Source organism: Galendromus occidentalis, unplaced genomic scaffold (genome assembly GCF_000255335.2).
Source record: "Galendromus occidentalis unplaced genomic scaffold, Mocc_1.1 scf7180000077480, whole genome shotgun sequence".
Taxonomy (NCBI): Eukaryota; Metazoa; Arthropoda; class Arachnida; order Mesostigmata; family Phytoseiidae; genus Galendromus; species Galendromus occidentalis.
In genome coordinates, this window is record NW_003805468.1 from 56,686 (window position 1) to 81,860 (window position 25,175).

General features: G+C 50.6%; 4 protein-coding genes across 4 annotated transcripts in view; 2 read left to right on the forward strand and 2 right to left on the reverse strand.

Moving 5' to 3' along the window:
* Window positions 1–1,509: 1,509 nt before the first annotated feature.
* Window positions 1,510–4,048, forward strand: LOC100907675 (zinc finger C4H2 domain-containing protein). The gene is made up of 6 exons (XM_003745221.1): window positions 1,510–1,601; window positions 2,476–2,639; window positions 2,886–2,973; window positions 3,114–3,225; window positions 3,409–3,527; window positions 3,632–4,048. The coding sequence occupies exons 2-6, from the start codon at window positions 2,476–2,478 to the stop codon at window positions 3,890–3,892; spliced, it is 744 nt and encodes a 247-aa protein (XP_003745269.1). The 5' UTR covers window positions 1,510–1,601; the 3' UTR covers window positions 3,893–4,048.
* Window positions 4,049–5,293: 1,245 nt separating this feature from the next.
* Window positions 5,294–9,608, reverse strand: LOC100901698 (putative fatty acyl-CoA reductase CG5065). The gene is made up of 10 exons (XM_003745260.1): window positions 9,510–9,608; window positions 7,690–7,806; window positions 7,351–7,526; window positions 7,118–7,258; window positions 6,808–7,030; window positions 6,523–6,689; window positions 6,044–6,206; window positions 5,730–5,936; window positions 5,494–5,621; window positions 5,294–5,405 (listed from the first exon to the last, which is right to left on the reverse strand). The coding sequence occupies exons 1-10, from the start codon at window positions 9,606–9,608 to the stop codon at window positions 5,294–5,296; spliced, it is 1,533 nt and encodes a 510-aa protein (XP_003745308.1).
* A 5,019-nt stretch (window positions 9,609–14,627) lies between these two features.
* Window positions 14,628–15,122, reverse strand: LOC108864504 (uncharacterized). The gene has a single exon (XM_018640283.1). The coding sequence runs from the start codon at window positions 15,120–15,122 to the stop codon at window positions 14,628–14,630; it is 495 nt and encodes a 164-aa protein (XP_018495799.1).
* A 268-nt stretch (window positions 15,123–15,390) lies between these two features.
* LOC108864505 (pro-resilin-like) overlaps window positions 15,391–25,175 on the forward strand; it is a 29,138-nt gene continuing 19,353 nt past the window's right edge. Inside the window, exon 1 of the mRNA XM_018640284.1 lies at window positions 15,391–15,399. Within this exon, the coding sequence (XP_018495800.1) occupies window positions 15,391–15,399 (9 nt within the window). The remainder of the gene's footprint in view (window positions 15,400–25,175) is intronic.

Consider the following 25,175-nt stretch of genomic DNA (forward strand, 5'->3'; position numbering starts at 1 on the left):
TTGAGAACAGGCTCTTCCGGTTTCGCATGGGACGGAATGAAAACAAGAGGAGTCGAAGCCGAAGAAGAAGAAAACGGTCTGTCGACGAGCGCCGGCAGACTTCTAGCTCACGGGTGTTCATCAGTTCCATCAGGCTGAGAAGTTGAGCGAGTTTGCACGCTTCGGGGAGAGTTCTGACGAACTTGGAAAACTTTCCAACTTTCTTCGATAAATACTTGTCGTCATCGTCGTAGCTGCTGTCTGTAGACTCGGTTCTTTTGTAAAAAGGCCGGACATCGTTAATGTTTTCACCTGTCACCAGCTGAACGTTGTGGCGGGCACGAGCAGCAAAATCGCAGAGTTGAACGGTGTTGTCACTTGTTGGATCTGGAGTCGCACTCCGAATGAGCTGTTGCAGGTGGGCGCAGGAGCAGCCAACAGCAGCAGCGGCACTGATCTGCGAACACACACTCACACCACCACTCCGACACACAGCACTTCAGCACGCCATCTTGAGGCAGGTGTCAGGACGCGGAGACATCGCATAGAAGCTTCGCTTTGTCCCTCTGAATGGTTCGGCGGAATCGCTCTCGCGATGAATCTAGGGCGCCAATTCGCCGAATTTCCAGACGGAATATGTTCTGTGCCCCCGTCCCCTATAGACCGGTGTCGCCCGTCGGAACCATCATCGCTAGAAGGAAAAAAACTTTGATTCGGCGACCATTGAGTTCAGAGCATGCACTTGTGAGTTGAAGAAGGGGGGGAGACATATTTCCCACATTCTGAATTTAGAGAGATTCATCCAGCCGCACTTTCGGTGGCTCGTGGCTCCCGTGTTTACGGGGGGACTCGGACAGAGCTCGCCAACTCCAGAGAATCTGAGAGCGGTGGAAGCACCACAATCCGCAGGGAAGCGTTGAGTTCATCGGCTCTCCTCGGGATATAAGCTGCGGCGGGGCGCCTGATTTCTCGGATCCAGACGTGGATCGGGCTCCGTTGCGATATCGGAGCCCCCATAGAACCGGGGATCACCTTGCCGCGATGGAGCTCAACCCCGGTGCTCCGACTCTGACTGGATAGCATCTCATTCCACGGTCTACAAGACTAGCTGAGAGAGTGAAAACCTGGCTCTTCGTTGCGACTCCGTCGATTTCATTGGTGGGCGTGGAGCTCTTGGCGTATTTCTTCGCTCCCTAAGCGTCCCCCGTCGATCTTGAAAATTCAACAAGGACTGAACTCTGTCCGAATCGCTGTCGTTCCCTTCCCTCGGCCATGGCGGCATATTAGGGGGATCCCTGGCGGCGCCGCCCCCCATGCGAAACATAGGGGGTTCTGTCATTATTCCTCCAAACTACAACAGCGAGCCCGGTTTGCTTTCCCTCGCAAGTTGCGACTATATCGGGGGATATAGGAACATAGGAAGTCGTCCGAGCTCTGCAGGCCTCGTCCAAGCGAAGCTTCTGCGCGAATCTGCGTTCGCTTGCCCTCTCCCGAAACGCCGAGCAGCCGCAGCAGCCACCATCAAACGCCACTACAATCCGTGCATTTTGTGAAGGCCCGCTTGGAACCTATTCGTTATCAGATTTTACTGATCCCAGCCTTGATTCGTCGGAAGAGCGAAGGTAAGTTCCGGTCCGAGAATCAGGTGCTGCTCTTACAATCGCGGCGTCGCCCCTCGCGAATTCCGCTTACGTTTCTATGGAATGGCGTTGTTTGGCTTCGACTTGGAGGCTACCTCCTCTCACGTATCTTTCCGGGAAATGTCAGATCGATGCTCTGCACTCATCGGGACTTCGATATGGGAGTGAAATCCATAGGGTTCCACGGAGCTGCAGCATAGACTGGACGGAACTAGACGATCTGGATTTCCGGCCCGGCTGGTCGATATAGAGAAAAATAGCCGCTGAGATGCCTCTGTGTATTGTAAACAAACCCGGCGTTGTCCGCCTCTTCGGTTCGGAACGCCTATGACTACACAGCGCATGAGGAATCTTTTGTCGATTCCCCCCGTCTGCTTTTCTCTGGGAACTGCGACACCGGTGTAGTTTCCGGTTTTTCCGTTCAGATGGTCCTGGACTCGGTTGTAAACAAGATCGATGTATGTCGGCCAGTAAGGCGTATCGCTGGCTCTTTTATTGCTCCTACAGTGGGATACGGGGTTTCGGCTCATTCGGAACCCGTCGCGATCGGACGGTTCTGGCGCGTTGAAGCGGAATATCCCTTGTAACGCTGGAATCAAGGGACTAGAATCAATCGGAAAGATGCGAGTGCGATTCGATGAATTAGGCCAACCGATGGCCCGATGCACTTATCTATATGCAGGCTGTCCACTGTATCGATTACCACCATATGATGATGATGTGATATTTTTATACGCATATAACCTCGAGGCATAACTTGCTCCTACTATCGTTCCTGCTGTGATTTCGTTTCGATCACCCAACTCGACTTGGCGAGGAATATCAAAGTTCAAGAACCCCCCATTTTTCTGGATAGATGACCTCAACACCTGAACCAGCCGACTCGAGCCACTTTCTGGGCAAGCTCGAGGTGCTTAAAGAGATCCGAGTCCGCACCGTGCAGTTGGACAAGATCAAAAAGAAGCTCACGTCTGAAGTTGAGGCTACCGTCAACGAGGAACGCTGTCTCGACGAATACAGGTACAGATCTTGTCTCCAGTTCCCGATCTAAGCCTACTCGATACATTCTGGCTCTGTCCCAGAGACCCTCGACGAATCCATCGTAATCAAGCAGACGATGAGAAACTTCTATTTGGCTTGAGAAATTTTCTGCCTTACGAATCCTTATTGGTCTCGAGAGGTGGCACCATCTACCATCCCACAACTAGAGCCTTATATGCCTCATAATCTACTGAATACTGAGGGAACATGTTTCCAATCCTGCAGGACGGAATTGGAGCAGCTCATACAGGAGAAGATGGCTCACGTTGAGGAACTGCGCCAGATTCATCAGGATATCAACGCAATGGAACAGGTCAGTTACCAGTCCGCTTTCCTGTCACTTCACTTACCAGCCATCGTCCGACTCGGAAATCAGAATTTTTGAGGGGAAGCGATCGTAATCCGATGCGTCAGAGACTATGGATATGCAATAAAATAAGTCGCGCTCCACAGGTGATCAAGCAGGCGCAGGAAGAGAGGAACCGCCGTCTGGATCTCGCCAAGCAGCTCAATCATGAAGTTCGTCGGCTCAAAGACGTGGTCGACTCCTATCGCGGCGAAATCGGTCAGTTTTTTATCCACGGAAGCTCCATGCATAATTCTCCAACTCAAGTGGATATTCCGCTATCAAGCGTATCTGGTTCATTGCGCGGTTCCCGCGCGATAAATACGTGGTCCGCTAGGAATCCGGAAAATCCTCAACGCACGGAATCTTCCCGCTTTCAATCGAACTCCCTCTCTCCACCAGGTCTCACGAAACTACCTGAAGTTCACGATGACGAGCCACTTCTGAAGCCCGAGTTTTTCGAGCGACAACGTTTCGATATCCAACCTAGTTCCCATCAGGACATGGGCGCTGCGCCTCAAGTGAGTCGCCTGGAGGATATACATACCTGCTGTATCCTAGGGAAAAACTGACCGCTCGCCATCCCCCATCCAGCCAAGTGTCTCTAACAATGATTTCTGTTTAGGTGCTGCCGGTGCCGACTGATAATCCGATCCTTCAGCAACAACAGCAACAGTTGGCGAGCGCAGTTCAACAGATGCGTCAACGAAGTGGAATAATCGAGCGACCTCAGAGCTCAGCCGCCTTCAGACAGCAGCCTCCGCCGATGAAAAGCTGCCTATCCTGCCACCAACAGATTCATCGCAATGCTCCGATATGTCCCCTGTGCAAGGCCAAGTCGCGCTCTAGGAATCCCAAGAAGCCGAAGAGGAAAATGGAAGACTAAGTCGAGTGATCCTCCTTAGCTGCAATACCCAAAACAATGTGGAATTCTTTCTACGTTGTGACCATGATCTCTATGAACTCGAAAGTTTAAGACGATGACGAGCTACATCTACACCTTAACCCAGCGAGGGCAGCTCGCCTTTCCGGACGCGATTCCCAGGAATCAATTCTCAAAATGTATCTTTACCCCTGAGCGATCACCGTATACTTCAGGAAGCCTATAAAACCCAACAGCCCCAATCCTAGAGAGAGCTAATGCGCTGAAATTATTTTTTCTGAAGAGGGATATTCGGGGTTCTTGTTCGAGGATGGCGAAAATCTCTCCATTATTCGACTCTGAGGAGGAAAAGAGGGAATTCCATTGCTCAGTATTCTCCGCTCCTACCCCGAAGAGCAGCTCCCACGGTGACACTGATCATCATTTCAATCGAATTTCTATCGAATTGAAGGTATGCATGGGCTCGCTCGTCCCTTCTCGCGGTTCAGACAATCCGATTTCGAAGTGGGGGATCCCCAAGCTTCCCTCCTGATGCAATCGCGAAGAAGCCAAAGGAACGTGCCAAAAATTAGTTATGAAGCTAGCCTCGATCCGAATGAAATGAAGACATCATCAAGACGTTGGTGTTCGCTCCGCAAAGCGTGCCGCGCATCGTGTCCCGGATTAGGGGCGAGCAACCCTAGTTTCAGTGAAAACTCGCGGATGCTCCTATCTCTCGCAAATGATCTGCAATTGGGGTGAATCTCTGCAAACCATTGGACTCCGTTGAGCGAGATGGGACGAAATCGAGAAGAAAAGCATTGGCAAGTAGGCTTCATTCTTCAAAGAAACAGCGATATAGGATTCACGTCGAAGTATGTGAAGCTACCGCTCTTCGTAGGCCAATCTGCGTTTCCTGACGGAACCCTGACGGACGGTCACTCTTTAACTTACAATGTATGAGAAGTCGTGCCATAAAACCTAGAGCTAGTCCGCGGTGATGTATCTTGTGCGAAATAATGATCAATACAATGATCAAGCTCCGCCCGTCACCACAGGAACCACATAAGCATTCTATAGTTCCTAAGCAAAGCCCCACGTCAGAATCACTGTTCATAAGAGATCGATAGATCGATCAAGCACTTGACTTGAGAGAAGTATTTGTACGATTTTGGTATGAATCACGGAAGGATGAGCGGGAAGGAACATGTCTATACGGGAGGCGTGAATCCATCTACCTGTCGAATATGAACACCTAAACCAGGCTGTAGAAAATAAAGAAGAATTAGTAAGGAAGTAATTTTTTTATTCTATGACGGGTGCACAGCAACAGTCATCGAACTGTTCCGGGCCTTTTTTCAGAAGATCTCAATCATAATCTTACTTAATTCGATATTTTCGTTTTCGGGAATAATTCCGAACTGACTATGACGGAATCACGGTAGATGCCATCGATAAACAGGATATCAACCAAGAAATCATCAAGTACAAGAAACACAGCGTCAGGGGAGTCGAAGCCAGATCCGCTGCTTTCAAGCTGAAATGAGGGCGATGAGAAGTTTATCTAGAGGTCGGTGGGTTCGCCCGGAGCCGGATTCAATGCTCCTGTGAGGCGGGACACTTACACAGTCAATCGTTTCCGGGCGGCCGGCAGCGTCGTGAGGTCCTCCTTCAGGAGGAAATATCGTATTCCGAAGAGGTATCCTTTCAGATAAACTTCCCAATCCATTCGATCAGCCAGCATGGGGAAAAGCTGCGAAATCAATAAGAATCATGATCGGACCAGGGGCAATAGAGAATTTTTTGTTGTTGGAAGCGAAATCTTCTTTCCCCGTAGCCCTCCCGAGTTTCTAGGACTCACGTATTGATCCGTCTCATTGAGCGACTTGAACAGAGCCTCTGCTTTCTGTTTTCTGAAGATGGGATCTGTTGTGTAGAAGAACATCAAAATGTCGATCGTGTTGATCATGCGTTGATATCGGCGAGCTATTTTTGATGGTTTGCCGGCGAGAGACACTGCGAAATGCGCCAAGTGGGCCGGAAGGTAATGGTGGAAGAACATCATGTACTGGAATGAGTGATTTGATGTAAGTTCGACGCAGACCTAAAAATTCTGGACTAATTCCGCTCCCTGATTATTTCCCGAACAGGCGATGCATGGGGACGCATGCCGACCTTGTGATGTAGATCGTTGAACGCGAAATCCATCCTGGGGTATCGAAGCATCTGCACCAACGGATAGGTCCTCGCGAGACGGAGATTGATTCTCCTCATTTTCTGCCAAGAGATTCGATTCTGGGGTCCAGCTGTGGCGTGGAGTATCGGCAGAGGTCCGACTCTGGGCAAAGAAAAAAAAGCGACTCAGTGACGACGTGACCTGGAAGTCAATCAATCATCCTCGACTCCGATCGTAGGACCTGATTTGCCGCAACGCCGTCGAAAAACGCGGGCTTCGCGTCAAGATCATCAAGGTTTCCTTTATCGAATATGGAAATAACGCTGCTCCCTGGAGTGAAATTCTTATTTCGGGTCGCGAAGGGAGTGAAGGTATCCTAAGAAATCTTCGTCAATCTTCTCTTGCTCTCCTTTCATATTTTCTGCCACAACATCAGATCCTCCGTGTTGACGGAGCAGAGAATACATCGTCGTCTCACCCGGGGTCAGCGCGATGCTTCGCTGCTACGATGACCGTGTTCACCACTAAATCCAATGGAACCAAATCTGGAAAGGTCTCCCGCAAAGTCACCGGAGCTGCCCGAAGAAGCCCCAGCCCGGCCACCATGAATAGTCCCGAGGGTCCGTTGATGTTGTCCAACCAGCCCTAAAAATTCGTCATTGTTGATGAAATTCCGGTATCGAAGATGCGGAGCGAGTGTGAAGTATTCAAGGCTACCCATCGGATCTCTGCGGGGTATCCGGTACCCGAGTAAGACACTCACGACGAAGGGCTCGTTCCATGTGGCGAGAACTATGGATGGTCGCACGATCACTATGGGGATATTGTGTTCCGCTTGGCTCTCCCGTACCAAATGCTCTGCGTAGGCTTTTGTGCAGGTGTAGGTATTTGGGTAGGTTCCCAAAATCGACGAACTAACTTCTTTTAGAGATTTCTCATCCATCCACTCACACATCTGCAGGATGCCGTGAGCCGAGTGGTCCAGACTGAAATTCGAGAAAAACATTTTCCTCCTATTCGTCTATCATTCAGCTGGCGCACTTCAGCAGAAGGAATTTGAGAGGGGAACTCACTCATAGATTCTCTCTTCGGCCTCGCTCAAAGTGCAATTCGCGTACGCGGTGGAGATATGAACCATGGAGACGAGGTTCTCAACTTCTTTCGCCAGCTCCAGAACTCGAAGTGTGCCGCCCATGTTCATGTTGACAGCTTCCCTGGATACCATAGGAGAGACATTGGTTAGGTGAACTGGGGTCGGAGTCACGAAATATTTCGCTAGCCTGGTCAATGTGGAAAACTTGAGTACTTCAATGGTTCGTCGAATCTGACTGAGGCCGCAGAATGGATAATTATGTTAACTTCATGGATCAATGTTGCTCTATCCTGAGACGAAACTCCCAGTTGGGGTAGAAGCACATCGCCTTCGACAACGTGAACTTTGCTCCTGGCCTCGACACGTCTCCGGAGGGTTTCCGTGAACAGCTGGAATGAATTGTTCGAGTGGTCATTTATCATCACGATCCTAATCCTCATGTCTCGGAAGTATCCCAGCAGATTCACTCACGATAAGATGAAGGATTCTTATCAGCCCGGGATCGCATGAAAAGAGCTCACCCAGAGCAGAAAGGGAGGAGATGGAACTTACGGGTTCACTCAGAATTTTCTGTAGTCGGTCCTGTACGGATGTACCCCTCTTAGGTCTCATCAGAACATAGATACATCGGATGTCAGGGCAGCTGCGCAAGAGTTTTTCTAGGATGGCCTGGGAACCGGGGAAATGGTAAAGCATGAGAGCAACTTCGAATGAGGAATTCGCTAACTCGAATACAGACCAGACATGGACTGGATTGGCTCGCGATCGAACGGATTATTTCCCGCGGATTCTGGCTGTTGGAATTGTCCTCATCTGGGTCGAAAAGGAGTCCCAGGCGCACTCCGAAAGATCTCCGGATACTGATGGTCTTGGCGAAATTAGCTGCATGCCACAGACGTAGCAATCGCGGCGTTCCCTAACTGAAGTTTTTTTCGACTATTCACAGCGCCGAGCCTCCCGTAAATAAAGGGATCCATTGATTCCCAAGGATTTCGGTCGATCTGTGAGAAACCGATCCCAACGATACAGAGATCTTTCACGGCCAGTGTGACTTACTGTCGGCTCCTTTCTCTTGACTCAATTTGCTCTTGAGCCACGTGGCGAATTCCGTAGAAAAAGTCTCGACGATAATCATACCTAGGAGAAGAACCTTGACGCATCACAGGATGGTTTGGATCGTCCGATCCGGAGCGACATGATATGCTTCTCCCCTTTCGCTTGCGGCTCTGACCAAGCGGATGGAGCTCCGGTTCACTTTCGTTTTCTATAGCGGAGAAAATTTCCAATTTGAGATGGCCTTTGACCGACCGTGATCTTGCGTGACGGATGCTTGGTGACTTTGAAACCTGAGATAATGCGGACCGTCAAGCATGCGCGAAACCGAGCAATGTCATCCGCTTCTTTGTTATTCCCGTCAGAAAATTGGGAACTTTAATAGGAAAACAGCAACTAATTAGACGCGAGCTTCTCCCTTGCTTATTTATGATTGACTTTGAGAATCGCGCGAAACGGCATAACAACGCGGCACGGTCGTACATTACGATAAGGTTAAACAAGCCGAGGCTTGTCACTTGCGACGTGGAACGCTCCCTTTTTTCGCCTGATACCGCTGCATCTGACTCCGGTATGTAGGAGCCATTTCCTAGAAGTCGAAAAGAGCTTCAACGTCGCTCTCACCTTCGCCTTACTTTCGCTTCCGAGAAAAGACTAATGAGAAGTCTACTAGGCATCCGCAATAGTCAAGGGAGACCGCATACATGTTCTCTACGCTCGGATACACAATTGAAATTCACTTTAATGCCGTCACTAACTGACCGATGAGCCCGAGAAATGAGAAATACATTGAGCATCTCGAATACAGCTCATCCGGCGTTAGGATCGATAGACCAGAGAATACCGCACTACCCGCCTTAGAGGCATTGGATATTCCCTGTGGCCAGAGGACAATGTCTAGGGGGAGTCTGTGCGGGCTGCGGAATACCGTTAATTTCCGGGCAAATGGCCTCGCCGCATTCTCAACCCCAGAAACCCACAACGCGAATCAGAGTCTCTTCTGTCAGAGCAGCACTCCAGCTGCTACAAACAGAACACATCGAGTAATTCTCTTCGTTCCGACGAGGGCTCTCCTCCCAGTCGGCGTGATTGGGGCAGTTGGACGCTGTGACTTTAGGCAGTTTGCCTTTGGAACAATTCGTGGAAAATCTTCGGAAACTGAGACAGCTTTCATTCACCGTTTGTGTGATGCAGAGCACGTCGAGCTGTGGAGGATGACTGTCAAACGACGGCCAGTCCGTAACATTATCGATACACAGACGCGACCGGCACTAGAAAATGTGGAAATGAGCTGCGATGGAACATCTCCGATAGCTTACCTTGCCGAGGAATCCGGACCCACCAGTGAGGAAGACGGACTTTCCGGCGAAGAAATTGCTAATGTCCGATTTGTTGAGCGTATCCTCGGAGAAGTCCATGTTGGATCGGAGTGGAACAAGCGACTGACGCCCTTCGAGTCTTTTCTAGATACTCCGTCCGGATCGCGGGCGACACCTAAGCTCAGGAGCCGGCGGGACTTCTAATGGCGACGTTTGATACGGAAGAGTGGTTCTGATGGCGAAACGAGAATAACAAGCTTTGTTTCTAGCGCCGCGCTTTCCTTCATATATAGAAGAGAGGAATTTCATAGAATTTCACTCTCCCAGAAGCTCATACTGGGAAACGCGCTGCGCACCTTCGCCAAGCTGGTAGGAGGTAGACGGAGCTATGCTTGACCGTGCTCCTGGGGTCGTTCGTAGTTCGTTAGCCGGCTCGCACGTGACGTTTGAGCAACCCAGGGTCGTCCTGTATTCGGAACCTTGCCGAAACTTTGAGAGAGATCTGTCGTTTGGGGAGCGCCCCACTCGCTTCCGACACTGTCACAGCTTCCGGCCCGGGCTCCCTTGTATTCGCTACGAATCACGAATCATAATCCCAATCTAGATACCTTGTGATCAGTCGATAGCTGCATTCTGGATAAGTTGCTGGAGCTCTGAAGGAATCGGAAATCTTCTGAGGAGTGACCCGCGCTCACACTGTGTCTCTTGAGGGTTCAAAGTCGTCTGAGCACAGCAGGCCGAGACGCACTTAGTCGGAACTTGACGTCCTGAGTCGAATCAGTCTGTGGAACCCTCACCGCACGCTGCTACTTCCTATTCTTATGAATTCAAAGAAGATTTCTGGTGCTAATAATTTATGGAGCGGAGCGAGATTATCCGTTAATCAAGATGGTGACGGATTCGTTCCGCGCGAGAAGCATTGCGTAACTCATCGATACCAGGGGCAACGAGTTTCGCTTCTTCCAACTCGGACGAGTCGGGAGATTATCCCCATGGATCTCCGTTTCTCTGGATACCCTGATCTGAGGACAGATGCTGGGTGCGGACGCTTTATTTCTTGGGAACATTCCCCGAGTCATCGAATCGGTCTGTCATCTATGCTCTCTGGGGCGAATGAGTATAATTTTGCTAGATTGAGCTTGATTCAATCGGGAAACCTTAAAACAACCCCCAAGCACTCGTGCAAAACAGAGCATTGAGTGAAATACCTAATGTCTCGAGTCTAAAACTTGGTCGGAATATCGTTCTTCTCTGCAGATCGGTCACGCACCCGTATCCCCTCGCGTCACGAAATTCTCTCCCCAGAAGCGAAATGAGCCTTCCCCTGAGAAAAATGATTCCAGGCTGTTACCGGGATCGGTCGACCAAAGAGGTCCTATAGCGCTCAAGACTTTCATGGAGGAGTGACTGTATCCGGAGGACATCCTGGACTACTGCTGATTGGCGAGCTCTTCGGTGGGAACTTTCATCAAGGGGCGAGAATATTCGAAACGATTTCTGGCCGAGCGCGACAAAAAATTGACCATACATAACAGAGGCTATGGACCTGATTATTATTTGACATGATAAATAATAATAGAATGTGAGAGTTATAGGATTAATGTATAATATGAGATGAATATGGGAATAATAATTATAGAGTTATGGATGCATACTTATACCAATGATAATTTTGTTATCATAGCGCCATACATGATCATGCTACATAATCATTGGCGTAATACATACTCATTTCTTTACCAGACTTCTCATCAATATCAAAAATATCGAATCTATAGAGGATTCTGCTCGAGATCCTTCATCGCTTCGATGTTCGGCGAATATTCGAATGAGAATCGTTCTTCCCATGGCACAGATGCTCCTCGATCCGAGAGGCGCCGAGGCGTCATGAGGATTCGCGTCAACAGTGGAAGACAAAAGCATTCGAATCCCCGGCAGCCAATCCACGTGGAAAGCTGGAACGAAAATCCAGCCGCTCTCGTATTCTGGGGGAAGAGAGATGGACACTGAGAGCGAGGCTCTCTTTCTGGCATGTATCCCCACAAATGGATCGAGGGAAGATCTCGAATTCCCAGGGATCCAGTCGAATCGATCAAGACATCGTCCGAAAGAACCTGCTGATTTTCCACCGTCGATCTCGGTGGAAGATACCTCGGAGCATGGCACGCGATGTTGTCATGCGTTCCCGTCAATCTTCCAGGAGCTGCAAGAGGTACAGGCGACTTGAGTCGAGTCGACGAGACGAGATACCGGAGAAATCGAGGCGCTCTGCCGATCAAGGCGCTCAAGAGTACTGTACGGCCGCGGGGGCTCGACTGCGTCGATCCGTGTCACCAGGTCCGACGAAAGGGGCGGGGGGTATCGGTGACCCTTTGAGCCGGGCCCAGAGTAACCGGAAGGGCCCCTAACTCAGGCTTTACTCAAATAATCCTGTCTGCGTCCTAAATTCTTCGCCTTTCCGAAAGATGCATGAAAAGGAAACTGCTGCTCTGACCAATTCCTTCCATCACTTCTCTAGTGACAGATCACAGCTCATGATCCAGAAGGGGCCCATGCCCGAATTTCCCCCCGAGCCTAGAATTTCTCTCTGCGGCCCTGCGTGTCACCCCGAGATTCTGGAAATATTTGGAGAACTTTTTGCTTCCTTCTATCGATTGCGTCCCAGAGGGTCAACTCTATTGCTCCAGCTCTGCAATCTGGCACATAATTTCCCGAGAGTGTTCCGCAGCGGACGCATCTCCTTATCTTCTCTTATCTCTCCTCTTGTCGTCTACAGCAGGTGTTCCCGAGCTTGCGGCCCGCCGACCCGTCCGCATTTGACTCGTGGCATCCAATAATTCACCCCCGCCGACTGAATTCTATGGGGACTCGAGGACTTCCGTTGACCCCAAGGAGTCAAACTGGACCATCCTTAGACGACTAGGCCTACATGAGGACCCAACAAGACACACTGTAGAGCGAACTAAAAGAGGTCTCGAGAGATGAGAGCGGGAGACGAGAAGATACTTCCCCCGCATACGTCGGATCCACCAACCTATAACCAGCTGAGAAGACTCGTCCGTCGCATGGGGTCTCTCGGATACAATGTAAAACATGTTCTTCGAGGAACATGGAATGCTTGATAAATCAATCATCATCATCATCATCATCAGAGTCTGGTACTCGAGCCGCAAGGATCGTAGGGGTCGTCCTATGGTTGAGTGATCGTGTTCCCACTGGCATTCTGTGCTCGTAAAGCACGCATCACCTCCTGGAGGATTCGAGCTCCTCGAGAGCACTCCGAGCTGGAAGGACGCTTCCTCTGGCGTTAACTTTCATGGAAGACACAGAGTCAGTCCTTGGAAATTCCGTCGTGTTATCTCAATCAACCATCAAGAAAGCATGAGTGTTCCAGATCACTGGTTCTCAGATATCAGCATTCGAAGCTCCGCCTCGATATCAAAAAGATTTACAGGCTCACGATTGCGCGGTGGGGCTCGGTAGTCCAAGAATAGGTTCCCACCATGCTTCTTGGAATCCTTGGTTCATTGCCGAAGGATACAAGTCCTCGTGGGCTCGACAGAGGGAAGAGTACAGAGGGCGAGAAGGCGAGCTGTCGATGCATACAAGCGACCTGAGTGCGCTAGAATGCGCAGGAATCGTACGACACCAGCCCGAGCCCGTAGGGGACCGGCCCGCGCGAGCGTCTTCGGATCCCTAACGTCGAGCCCTGGTCAATCCCGAGCGTCGCAGACAAGATCGTCCAGGTCGACCCCAAGGGAAAATGCTTGACCAGCCTTATCGGGACTCGTCACAATCACTTCGATTCGCCGATCATCCTGGCGAACAATTCCCTTATTAGCGTGCCTGCTGCTCAGGTATCGCTGTCATCGTCCAAATACGTTTGCGTCTCAAGACTAAGGTATGTGCGGTCTAAATCGGACTTGACTCGTTTCCGCTCAAGGTCATTGGGGCAGGTTGTTGGGCACGCTTGCTGGCAGAGCTCTTACGCACAGCTGAGACGTTCCTCACGGCTACGAAAAACATTGCTCAGCGGCAGACTGTCCTAGAAGTCGAGACCTGCTGACGACATTGAGGGCAGCGACTGGAATCTTGATCCATGAAGGGGGAAATTCGGATTGGATAACCACGCGAATCCAATTGGCTTAGGTACTCGTACTCAACTTGTCATCGCTTCAGGTCAATAACTTCATGTCAATCATGACAGGAGGCCTCACCGTCTACAAGTGCTACACACAAGTTCGTCGATGCAATCGATCCCGAAGCCCCGTGCGAACCAGTCGAACTCAGGCCACCAGATTTCAGACACCCGACATCTTGTAATTCATTTTCGGACGCTCAGGTCGGGTCCATCCCAACCAGCGACGTTCAATTTCAAGGCCGGCCTCAGCGAACGCTTCTCAGCTCCGGAAAGCCTCTAGAAAGCCTCGCGCCAATGCGAGCGGTCAACGGAATCCATGATGCGGATCAGCTGCCAGACAGCAGAGCGATTGAGCTTCAAAGTCTTTCCCACGGCCCGCCAGGTCGCCTAATCTTCAAGTCCAAGCGGATGCTTCCCTGCGGATCTGCCGGAGCCGCTCAAGTCTCCAACTCGTTTCCTCCTTGCCCCATTTTTTTCACCCCAGATCTTCCCGTCGGCCCTTACCCGTTGCCAGTTTTGCACCGCCGCTATCCCCTTCCTTCGTTTTCTCGGCACCCCTTATTCTGCCGTCTCGTCCGCGCTCCGTCACTGAGTTCTTCGGGTCCCCGGTGGGTGATGGTCGCGGGATGATCTCGAATGTGGTGGATGACATCGGAACGCGCATATGCAGGGTGCAGGTCGAAGGACTTAATTTCGTTCTCCCCCTCCTGTTTTTCGATCCATATGCAGTCATGCCTCGTCTATCGCGACCCCTTTCTACCCGAATGAGCTATATCGCGGTCCCCGAAATTCTGAATGTGTACACTAATCCTTCGCTTATGTAGACCAAATCTCCCTACAACGAAAACCGTTTTCTTAAGAGTTAGAATAACCAAAGCCCATGACTAGTGGATCCTGATTGTTTGATTTCTATTGACCTTCCCTAGCTATGTTCACGTTTCAAACATATGGAGCGAGCCTAGTATAAGGGCGATGGCTCAGTTGGTCCTTGGTGGATGCGGTTTTGCGACTTGTCCGTAGGGGTTATCGATGTTCCGCTGTACCCACTCTTCCAACATCACTTTTGTGTCGAACATTCCTTCGACCCAATCTTGGTCGAGTTTGTTTTTGATGGTTTCGTTCACGTATTTCTCATTAACACCGAGACTCACTCTAAGAGTTGATCTTGGCATTTCTCGGATACTTTTACATCCGAATGTCTTTTCCAACTCTAGACTTCTCGTTGGAAGTTTGATGGGTATATTCGCAATCTTCATCATCGTCTGGATTGCCTTCGGCCACATCGTCTCGCTCATCTCATTGATTCTGGCCCGGTAAATGAGCTCACCTTTCGCTTCTCTGGCTTCGAATATGGACCATCCCAGTTGTCCGTCTATAAATTCTTTAGCGGGGTTCGCGTTGAGTTCCCCCAAGGCCCATCTTCCAGCCTCTCGCTGTAAGATTTCGAGTCTCCGCCGCAGTTTCGCGGACATCGTGGTTACCGAGTTGGCATATGTTAGCCCCGGTACCGCCGTGCTCTTCCACTGGATCTTAGCCACCTCGAACCTGTTGAATCTCCAACACTGCTGTGCGCTATCTGATTTTTCGCGGCGGCGGCGACAGGCGAAAAAAGAGGCGGCGTTTCTCAGCGGAGTTGAGACTCAAGGCGCGCCGCGGTTCTCTCTTACCCGGAGCGAGCTCCATGGGGAAAGTAGATCCCAGGGAAGGAGCTAGGGCACCAAAGAGGGAGTAAGCTTAGGGATGGCGAAAGTAGGAATCGAAAAGCGAGCACAAGTTAGGTTCATTTATTCTTGACTCACTCATTCTGCAAGAACTCTGGATTATCGTTTATGAAAAGACAAGACGGCAGGCTCCTATTTCGCCTCTTGATATGCGACGAGGAGTCGACAGAAAAACTTATGAATCGTCTTGATACTCGGATGAGATAAGGTGTCGTCTACGATCCTCATCATCGAGCGAGCGCATCGAGCTCGGCAAAGGTTCTCTTTCCTTGACTTTGATGAACATTTTCTCCTGTATTCCCTCGATTCGCTCCGAAAGTCTTCCGGAATCTTTCATAAGGGCTCTTGGCTATTCATCATGGGGATCATGACGGCGCGCCGTTCCGCCGCAGGACGCTGTGCTCAGAGTTCGGCGGCGATCGCCGGCGATCTCTGGGCGCGGCGCACAGCTCTGATCTCCGAAGCGATTTGGCGTGCATCTGACGCAGCGCCTTTTCTGCTTTCGATTCCCAAATCTTCTCCTGCTCCGCCAAGTAGTTTTTCCCATCACCTACGGTGATCCCTAAGTACTTGTAGGAGATTAGAGTTCGTAGCGCGAGGTTTCTAGACTTCGAAATATCTTTCTGAGTCTCTACATGTCGCGAATTCCACTATGGCGCTTTTGCTAGGATTGGATTGGAGAGTTATTCGACCATCACTTTTCGGGTCTGTGAGATAAGTATCAAATCGTCAGCGAATAATAATCCACTGATAGGGAAATGGCTCTGACGTTTGGTGTCAAACAAATTCCCCGGAAGTTTCCTCTCGGAAATCGGAACAGCGATGGATCGGCTGAACAGATTTCGCTGCATGGAAGACGGAGGTTTTCGATCTACCCACTCGAGCCAATCTTGAAGGCGCGTCCAAGTCAAAGATGACACTCCCTTGTTATGATTCAGCTTATTGCCGACGTTCGTTCTTGATTACCCGGGACCAATCTCAGGCAGATACCGTATTTATTCTAATAGAATGGCATGCTCCAATTACCGGCATGCTCCAATAGAACGGCAGCCGTAAGAGATTTCGGAAAATAGAGCGGCATGCTACAATAGTACGGCATGCTCTAATGGAACGGCAGGGGGAAATAACTTGAAGGAAGGTGGTATATATTGTTAGATTCCGTGAAGATATCAAGGGTATACAAAACGATTCATCGTAAGTGGAGGCAGAGATCGTTCTAATACTCCTTTTTGGAAAAAACACGGGTAGGCTCCATCAGCTCTAATGGGGACCGCCCATCCGATGGGGGATTGAAAAGTAGAGCGGCATGCTCCAATAGAACGGCATGCTCCACTAGACCGACGCCTGATGAGGGGATCGAAAAATAGAACGGCGTGCCACTCTATTAGAATAAATACGGTGAGTTACTTCTGACCTGATGTCCGCACGCAAAACTGCCGATCTGGTCTCTTCGAATAAACTCGATTCGTGACATCCCCTCTAATCTCGGTAAATTCGGAAGACCGTTTCCCGTATCTCCGCTATCTGTGGGAATGAGGGTCCTTGCGACTCGTGTGGGGTGAGGCTCTGGAGCCGTGAGGCCGAGAGGAACATCATGAACGGGGGTCGAGTTCGGTGGGACAACTTGCGGTGTTAACGGCAGTGGTGGTGTCGGCTGCGATAATCGCCTAGGCTCGTTGTGTTTGCACGTCACATGGATCTTGAGACCTCTGGCACTGTTGGACGAGAAAGTGCAGTGTGGGCATCGATGGTCGAAGGTTTGGCTTCTTGTCACAGGTAGTGCGGTCGTCCGACTTGATTGGGGTAGATCTCGAAGACTATTGTGACGAAACCTAACGGTCCGGTGTTGGTGGCCTGTGTGGATGTTGCTTAAGCTTTTCTATCCCCCCTGAGAAGGGAGGGCATGGAATGTCCCAAGCGTTCTCCTCTTCATTGAAGGGGGACGGAATCCGCAGCGAGCCACGGTCTTGGAGCGCCGTCTCTTGGAAGCGAACCTCGATTCATGCTTCCCGCAACCCCCACCATGGGACTCCGAAGCGTCGCCCCATCAATCTTCTCTCCGTGATTACGGAAAACGGATCTAAGGAACAATATACCGGAGCCTTTTGGGAGCCGAGGGAGCAGAAAGCCGAATTCAGATGATTACTCAGAAGATTGAAGCGCCACGCACTTGAAGGAACGGCACCGCCTCAGTGGCACTCTGGTACTTGCGCCCGCGCCGTGGGGCGGCGTCACGCCATCCGAGGGGTCTGCGACTCCGGATTCGGGGACGCAAGATCGCTTCCCGGCCGAGCAAGTCACCGAATACGTCTCGAGAGCATGATTGTCCCTACCACCCGAATTTCCCGAGCTGCTGACCCCTACTAATTTAGGGAACGATCGAATCAGCGCGGCTCATTCGATGCCAGTCGGAGGCCCCGGGGTACTAATACAGAATCAATATGGAAGTACATATATGATATGTTGAAGGAAACTCCCCACCCCTCTCCATTCAGATCCCGTTGGGCAAAGGGATGGTAACCTTCAGTTTAGCACACATGTTGATCGTAGGTTGATCTGAGGAGCTCGGAGGTAAGTTCTTGGTTGATGGAAGCCCGTGGGTGAGATTCATAAGTGTCAGAAGAACTGTCAGAATCGCTGCACGAGTATATTATCCAAAGGTGGGGGATTCGATGAATGTTCCAGGGCGGGACTGAGAAACTCGAGCCTCCGGAGTGAGGATATCGGACAGGGTCTGCGAGCCAAGCCGAATTCCTCGTTTCCATTCGGAAAAGTCACAAATGATCGACGTGAAGCCAGGATTCGAAGACACGTGAGAGAGTGTCCCCTCTCGTCTCCATTCACCGTGGAAGGCGCCAGCGGCTCATCCCTCAATGATTGAACGGTTGCTGCGAATTGGATGAGGACTCGAGCTTTTGATGAGTATTTTAGAGCCTCGTGAGCCAAAACACTGGGCTCGGCGGGCTTATCTTGGCCTGTCGGCCCGCGATCTGACACCCCCAATCCCAGGACTTATACATGATTTTTCGTCGCAGCATTATGTTCGCATGTGCACTCGATCTTATGGTGCGAGAGACGAGCACTTCCCGCAGGAAACGAGCATAATCGAGATAATTCAGAAAGAAGATGGAGAATCGTCTATCTATGTAGCATGAAAAGCCTGATTCTTGCGTGGATCACATGCAGCGCCAATACGAACGAAGGCCTCATTCTGACGCAGCTTCGGGCAAGATTTTGACCTCCCTGGATCATTACAGTGGTCGAATAATTTTTTCCATTCAAGTAGTCGCCCTCGAACGCTACTGCTTCCAGTGTCGCGCCTCCCAGGGCGGTGCCGGACCCTCCTCCGGAAATCGTTCCGGAATGGTATTTTCTCTGGTTTCTGAACTGTGGTGGGAAGGACCTCGCGAAATGTGGCACTGGGACAAGTCGCTGGGAACCATGGTCGAGAAGTCGGATGTTGCATTCTCGAATCACCGGAAGAGGATATTGGAATTTTCTTGATGAGATCTCCTGTGCTTAGCTTGCAGGCAGAGAATGGGGTTGTCTTCACAAGATCAAGAGCTTCCATACGTACCGAGCGCAGTCCTAGAATCACCTCGGGGGTTGGTTTGATCATACAAGCAGCTTGGGAACCTATTCTGATCTGGAAATGCCGGGAAATCATGTAATTCCCGTATCGATCGCATATGGTCCTGAATCGATCCTTGCGGAGACAATTGTCCCTCGTCCGAGCTGGAGCATCATCTAAGAAATATAGGGTGGGCTCATGCTCCCTTCCATACAATAATATCCACTAAGCGTCATCCGATGCGAATCCGCCAGAGATTCCTCGTCGTATCACGGGTTTCTGTATTCATTCCTAGGTCCATGTTTTTCCCTTTCCCCCAAAGGTTTCTTTCGTTATTTCGTCGTTCCTCGCATTGCAGGAGAGGTCTTCACAAGGAGATTCGAACGCGCTGGGCGGGAGTCTCAACTTAGACCGTCGTTGCCGTCGTGTTTGAGAAACCGAAGATGGCGGCAGAGTATAAGGGTGACGGAAATAAATACGACGAGTCGGATCGCTCCGCTGGGTGCGTCGATTCTTCAATGGGATTCATGCTTGTTCCAAATGTCCGTATCATTTCTAGGACAACGGAGACCCCTCCGCGCTGTTGTATCCATCAGAGGACATTCCCCATTTCAGCCCCGATTCAGCGGTTTATGCTCATCGACTGGAATTATCATTCAATCGCCTCATCCTCTGTCTTCTCATGCTTTTTCCCCGACAATGCGTGCGAGCAGAGAAGCTCTCGCAGAGATTTCGTTTTCGCTCGTCCGCGGATCTTCCCAAAATCCTTATGTGCATCTTCAACATCATTGGTGGCATCTTATCCTCAGAGTAATGCCGCGTTTATTGTATCGCTGCCTTGCCCGGGGAATGAAGTAGAGAATTCCTGCGCTGGGTGGGATTTGCGAAGCGTTCTAGAGATTAGAGTGCGGCGTATCGATTACCGAGGGATCTCATCCCGCAATTGGCTCTCGGATGGATCATCTCTCCCACGCACCACTCCCGTGAACCTCATGAGAGACCACGGGATTTTGGTCAGGAGGGTTTCCAGTATCACATTCAATGGAACTAGGATTTTCGGCTCGGGCCATCGGTCCTTGACTGGAGTCGATAGAGAGCTCTCAACAGGCCGGGAGGAAGCCTAGATGCGAATTCCTGTACAGCAGCCGGCGACAGGAGCCTAGCGCGTTTTGATCCGTGGGATCGTAATGAGTAAATGAGCTGTAATCGAAAAGTGGCACGGATTCAGAGCCATTCGTTGATTTATTTCGCGGTATCTCCTCGCTCGCGAAACATTCCGATCGCGGTGTTCGGATCTTGGTCCGACTAGGGGCTCGTCGGCGCTTCCCTCCACCATAGTCCACTTGCCCAATGGAGGAATTCGATACGTCTTATGTTTTGTGATTACGGTGACCTGTTCATTTTCGATTGCGATCCTGATTCATATAGCCCTCTGACACCCGCTCAAGACAGATCACCGAGGCGGCTGCGAAGCTTTTCCATTCCTCGACAACCATTGATCATTGCACGCTGACAAAGGTGGTCTCGTCGGGAAACTGGAAGATGATGAGAACGGTGCTTCCCGGCAGCCAGATGAATGATTTTCAGGCGTGTCTCCTCGTCGATGCCCGAGACTGATGACGTGAAACTGAAAAATGCTGATGCCAAACGGAGAGCACTTTGTGCGGAGCCGACTAGAAATGAAGATGCTTGCCTTTGTGCCCGCTCCGGGAATATACCGATCGGATTGAACGCCTTCCATTGCGGACGTGATTGTGTTGACAGTGTCTTCATACTCGTTGACAGAGCCTGTGACATTAGCCTTGACAGTAGCCGAAGATGCTTTCCTCCAGTTCTTCACCCAGTCGGAAGACGACCCGTGTATGACACAACGCAGCGTTCCGAGCCGGAAGAGTTCGATCAAGGATGTCGGCGAAATGCCCCCTCGAAAGTACCGCTGTCATCTAATCCGATTTTCCGCACTCAGGGTGCGTCTCAAGAAGCGATATATCGAGCGGAGGCCGAAGAAGTCGAACGTTGACCGTAACTTTCAGCCAAAGAACTCTTTTGGATACCTTCAATCGGCGTCTTGATCTGGTGGCTCCTTCAATGTTCAACGCTCTGCTGCTAGATTTGCTGCCGTTTTTCATCTTTCAACTCACAATTTCTTTCGCCCGCTCAGGGCTTGTGCTAATATTGTGACGGCGATCCCACGACAAACGATGGGAAATCGTCAAGGATAATCGTCTCCCCGCTCTGGAAAGTTTCTTCTGAGAAGTCTCTCGGCCCACATGGGCCATCGATCATACATCCGGTGGCTGCTTCAGGAACTTCAAGAATAGATGCCCATTCGTATCAATTGAGCTTAATTTGACCGCATTCTTCGCTCGCTGCGACCAGCGTTCCCACCTTCATTCTCTGCGTGGGAAAATGTCCAGTCCTGCTCGACATCTACAATTTGACTCACGACCAGAAGCAGGAGCTCGTGGCGACGGAGACACCGTTGATGAAACGAGAGAAATACAGCCATCGGAGATAATATGCAAGCTGCTGCCGTTCGGGCTTTGCAGAAGCGCTTCAACCTTCGTGGTCGGTTGGAGGAGTCACGCTTGTCTCCGAAGCCGTTCCGGCCCGCTGACAAATGAAGCGTGTCGCCAAAGACACACTTCCATTTTCTAGTGAGAGCTTCCCGAGAATCAAACGAATTTGAAACAGAAAGTGATTCACTGTGGATTCTCCGTCCCGTGACCTTCCGACTGAGATGGCATCGAAGCGAGCCAAAACCTCGGAGCACCACCACCTGGAGATCAAGCGGAGATACGTTGGGCGATTACCAAGTCGGGGTTCCTCGGGTTCGGAATCAAAGGAGTTTCTCTAGAGCTCTTCTTGAGCCGATGCGCTGGCGAAGCCGCGGAAATATCTGTTGGCCTTTTCCAGACGTTCTCAGGTGCACTTTGAGAGCATCCCTGATGACGCGCGTCTCTGTACCGGATCTGATGCAAGCGAAGGTCTTCGATGGAGGATCATTTGTCTAAGAGAAACGGTACGCCTAGGTCCTCGCACCCGATATACGAATGCTGCGGGTGAGCCTGGTCCTCGTCTTTCCTGATAGGAAGAACCCGGAGCTCTGTCGAAAACCAGTTTGCATATTCGATGGGATTCACCCAATCAGAGGAGAATTGGAATTTCTGCTGATCGGAAGAGAAGCCAGACTTCTTGCGCCTCGGATCTCATTGACCGGAAGCATGGAATGCAATTGCGTCGTTCACAATGCCTCGGACCTCGTTACGACAGCGTACTGCCTCATGAGTATTCTCGAATTTCGCTCGCTGATCACTAGGAAGAACATGATGAAATCGCATCGTGTACAATGGAGCTCCGGGAATAGAGTGAGGAAGACAAGAAAAAAGACGGGATTTGATTGAAGACATTGACGACCACCAAACTGGACGAAGATCCCACCGACCCGACTTTATCACACAGGTCCGTTAGAATCTCGCCCCGAAAGTGATCGTCTATTTCGGGTGACGTTATTGTGGTTCTCGTTCCCCCTTTCGGTTTCTTCGGTCCGTCCCGAAAGGCGATTCTATTGTCGGGTCATACGTTGAAAGTTGAGAGGCGGATCTTTCGACTTTATCAGGCTCAACAGTCAGTGACATTCGACGTTTGATTCCGCACCCAAGGTTCCCATCAGTATTTGCCAAAAATCATCTGCCAGTCGACGCCATTCAGGATAACGAAATACTGATGGCATTTTCTTCTGACTGAGAAGGCTCCGGTCCGGGTCGCGTTGTCCGGGAAGGTCTGGAACATAATGAATGGCTGTGATTCTCCATCAAACATTTCGGCCGTAGGACATTCGCTGCGAAAAATAAAACCAAATTGAAAGACGAGCGAAGTTATCCCGACTTTTGGATTATTGAGGACATTCTCACCATAAGAATGATGGTTTTCAGGTATTTCGGAAATTCGAACAGAAACCGATCAGAGAACCATTTATTCATCTTACCGTACGGCACCGGATTTGAGGGATAATCTGGTTTGTATGGAGGTGGGAGCAAAAACTCAAAACAGAAGTTGTCCCGACGATGGTCAAGAAACGATCAACGGGTCAAGACGGAGGAGTCGAAACGCGGAGGAGTACCAAAATGTCGAATGCCGATGAGCTTTCTTCGACCAAGGATTCAGACAATGTGAAAATGAATGGAATGGACCACTGGAATGCGCTGAATCTACTTGATGGATCGAGTCCGGATGACCCAAACAAGCTCTTCAAGTCGAGAAGCCGCTAGAAGTGCCTAGATCTCGAGGGTCGCGGCAACGAAACCTAGAATCAAACCACCATACCGAGCGGTATTCGTTGATCACGATTCCACTTCAGAATGAGAGCGAACACCGCGCAATCGGCCCTCGCCTGGAGACGCCGGGATCATTGACGAGAACGAGCTTCAAAGTCAAACTCTTCGATCGCTCATCAAAATGCATGATCGTTGCAGTCATAATTTTGGTATCACACGCAAGCGGGAGATATCCCAGTCGAAGACGAAATATACGCGCGGAATCTGAAGGTGCTCCATATTTCGACCGGCACGTCGTACAGTTCCGTCTCTCGGTGTGCAGTCAGTGTCGCTTCGGTTCAGTCTTGCGCGCGTTCCGCAAAGACCCCAATCTTGTTGTCGATGATTCTTTGTTTCCGAAAGGTCATCACTCGTTATGACGAATTGATTGATTGCTTATGCAATGCTTCTGATGAAAAGGCAGTCAGCTAGCATCTACCTACCAACGGCTGTCCAACGAATCGCGCGCCGCATGTCCATTGCACGAGGATTTCAGAAATTCGTATCGGTTCCGACGGTTACTGCCGCGTCAGGACAGTAGCCGATTTTGGAAAGACGCCGCGGAGTCAAGAGGGAGAAATCATGAGCAATTCCTATAAGATGGACGGATTTTGCAAATCACCGCTGTCGCCGAGCGGAGCATTATTAAATTGTCAGTGAGCTTTCTCGACGGACGAAGGGCCTGACTGACTGCGATCGACAGATAGATAGATTGACGGATACTTCGAATAGGTCGGATCGCTCGCTCGCCGGGTTGGAGTCGGGAGCATTCTTCATTGGATGACAGTGCGCTTTCTTTCGTTCCTCTCGTTCATTGCTATTGTCAGTAATATCTCCATTTCAGAAAGATGGGGCAGGCGGGAGCTTCAGTCGGTGAGTAAAAGCGATGATGGCGTTCGCTGGTGGTGGTGTTGGCGCTGTGATGATGATGGTGAAGTTCGTTCTCATCATCTTTTCAACAACTTGGTCGAAATTTCGTCACCAGCAGCACCACCACCGCCACGAGGCGCCTTTCGACCAGCAGGGATGCTACTGAGCACCGCGAAGGTGGTGCCAATGCCGACATCGCAATGGGGGAAGGTGGTGCGCCGGCGGAGCAGGTCGCCACACAGAAGAAAGAAAGTTATGCGAGCGTCGATTGTGTCTAACATTGTTGGTTTTCTTTTTCTCCGCATTTATTTTTTCACTTTACGACCGGCCAGGCTCGCGACACTAGGCTGGGTCATGTGAGCGATGATGTGTTGTGTGATCTAGAAAAGTTCAATGCTGTTTTCCTCACGTCACGCGAAAGGGTTCGCGCGGAGAGTTGACACCACAGAAATACTTGAACGAAAGGGCTAGAGCCCCTCTCGCCGGTCTCTTGCCCTAGCCGGAGCCTCGAAGGAGGAAAATCCTCCGAATCGGGAACTAACATATGATAAAAATCGATGCCCTCGGAGGAAAAAACATTTAGGTTTCCCATCGTACAGAATGACTCCCATCGGCTTTCGGGGAATTATCACGGGCCACTCTTCAGAATAGGCCGATGGTCGGTGAGGGTCTAGCGATTTCCTCCCGAGGACGCCGCGCAGAATCCGTGCAGGGTCGAGGGAGAAAACCTCGATTTCGCTCAGAGCTACGACGAAGCGGTGATTCGGAAATTCCTTCAGCTGTTGGGATGCTTCATGGAGCCCAGCGATGGATAGTTACCCGAAGTCCTCCCTCCCCCGCGGCAGAAATGACCACATGGAAAGACACCGTGATCCGCGGGACAAAGATCGCTCTCGAAGCAAAGGAGCGGGAGCTAGCGTCGGGCGAATCTGTGAGCAACGGTGTCTTCTTTCTGGTACAGATTAGATGACGACGCTCAGACAAATGACCGAACCATAAGCGGAGCTGCTGCCAGATGATCTTAGATACAAGCGGACCGAGCCGACA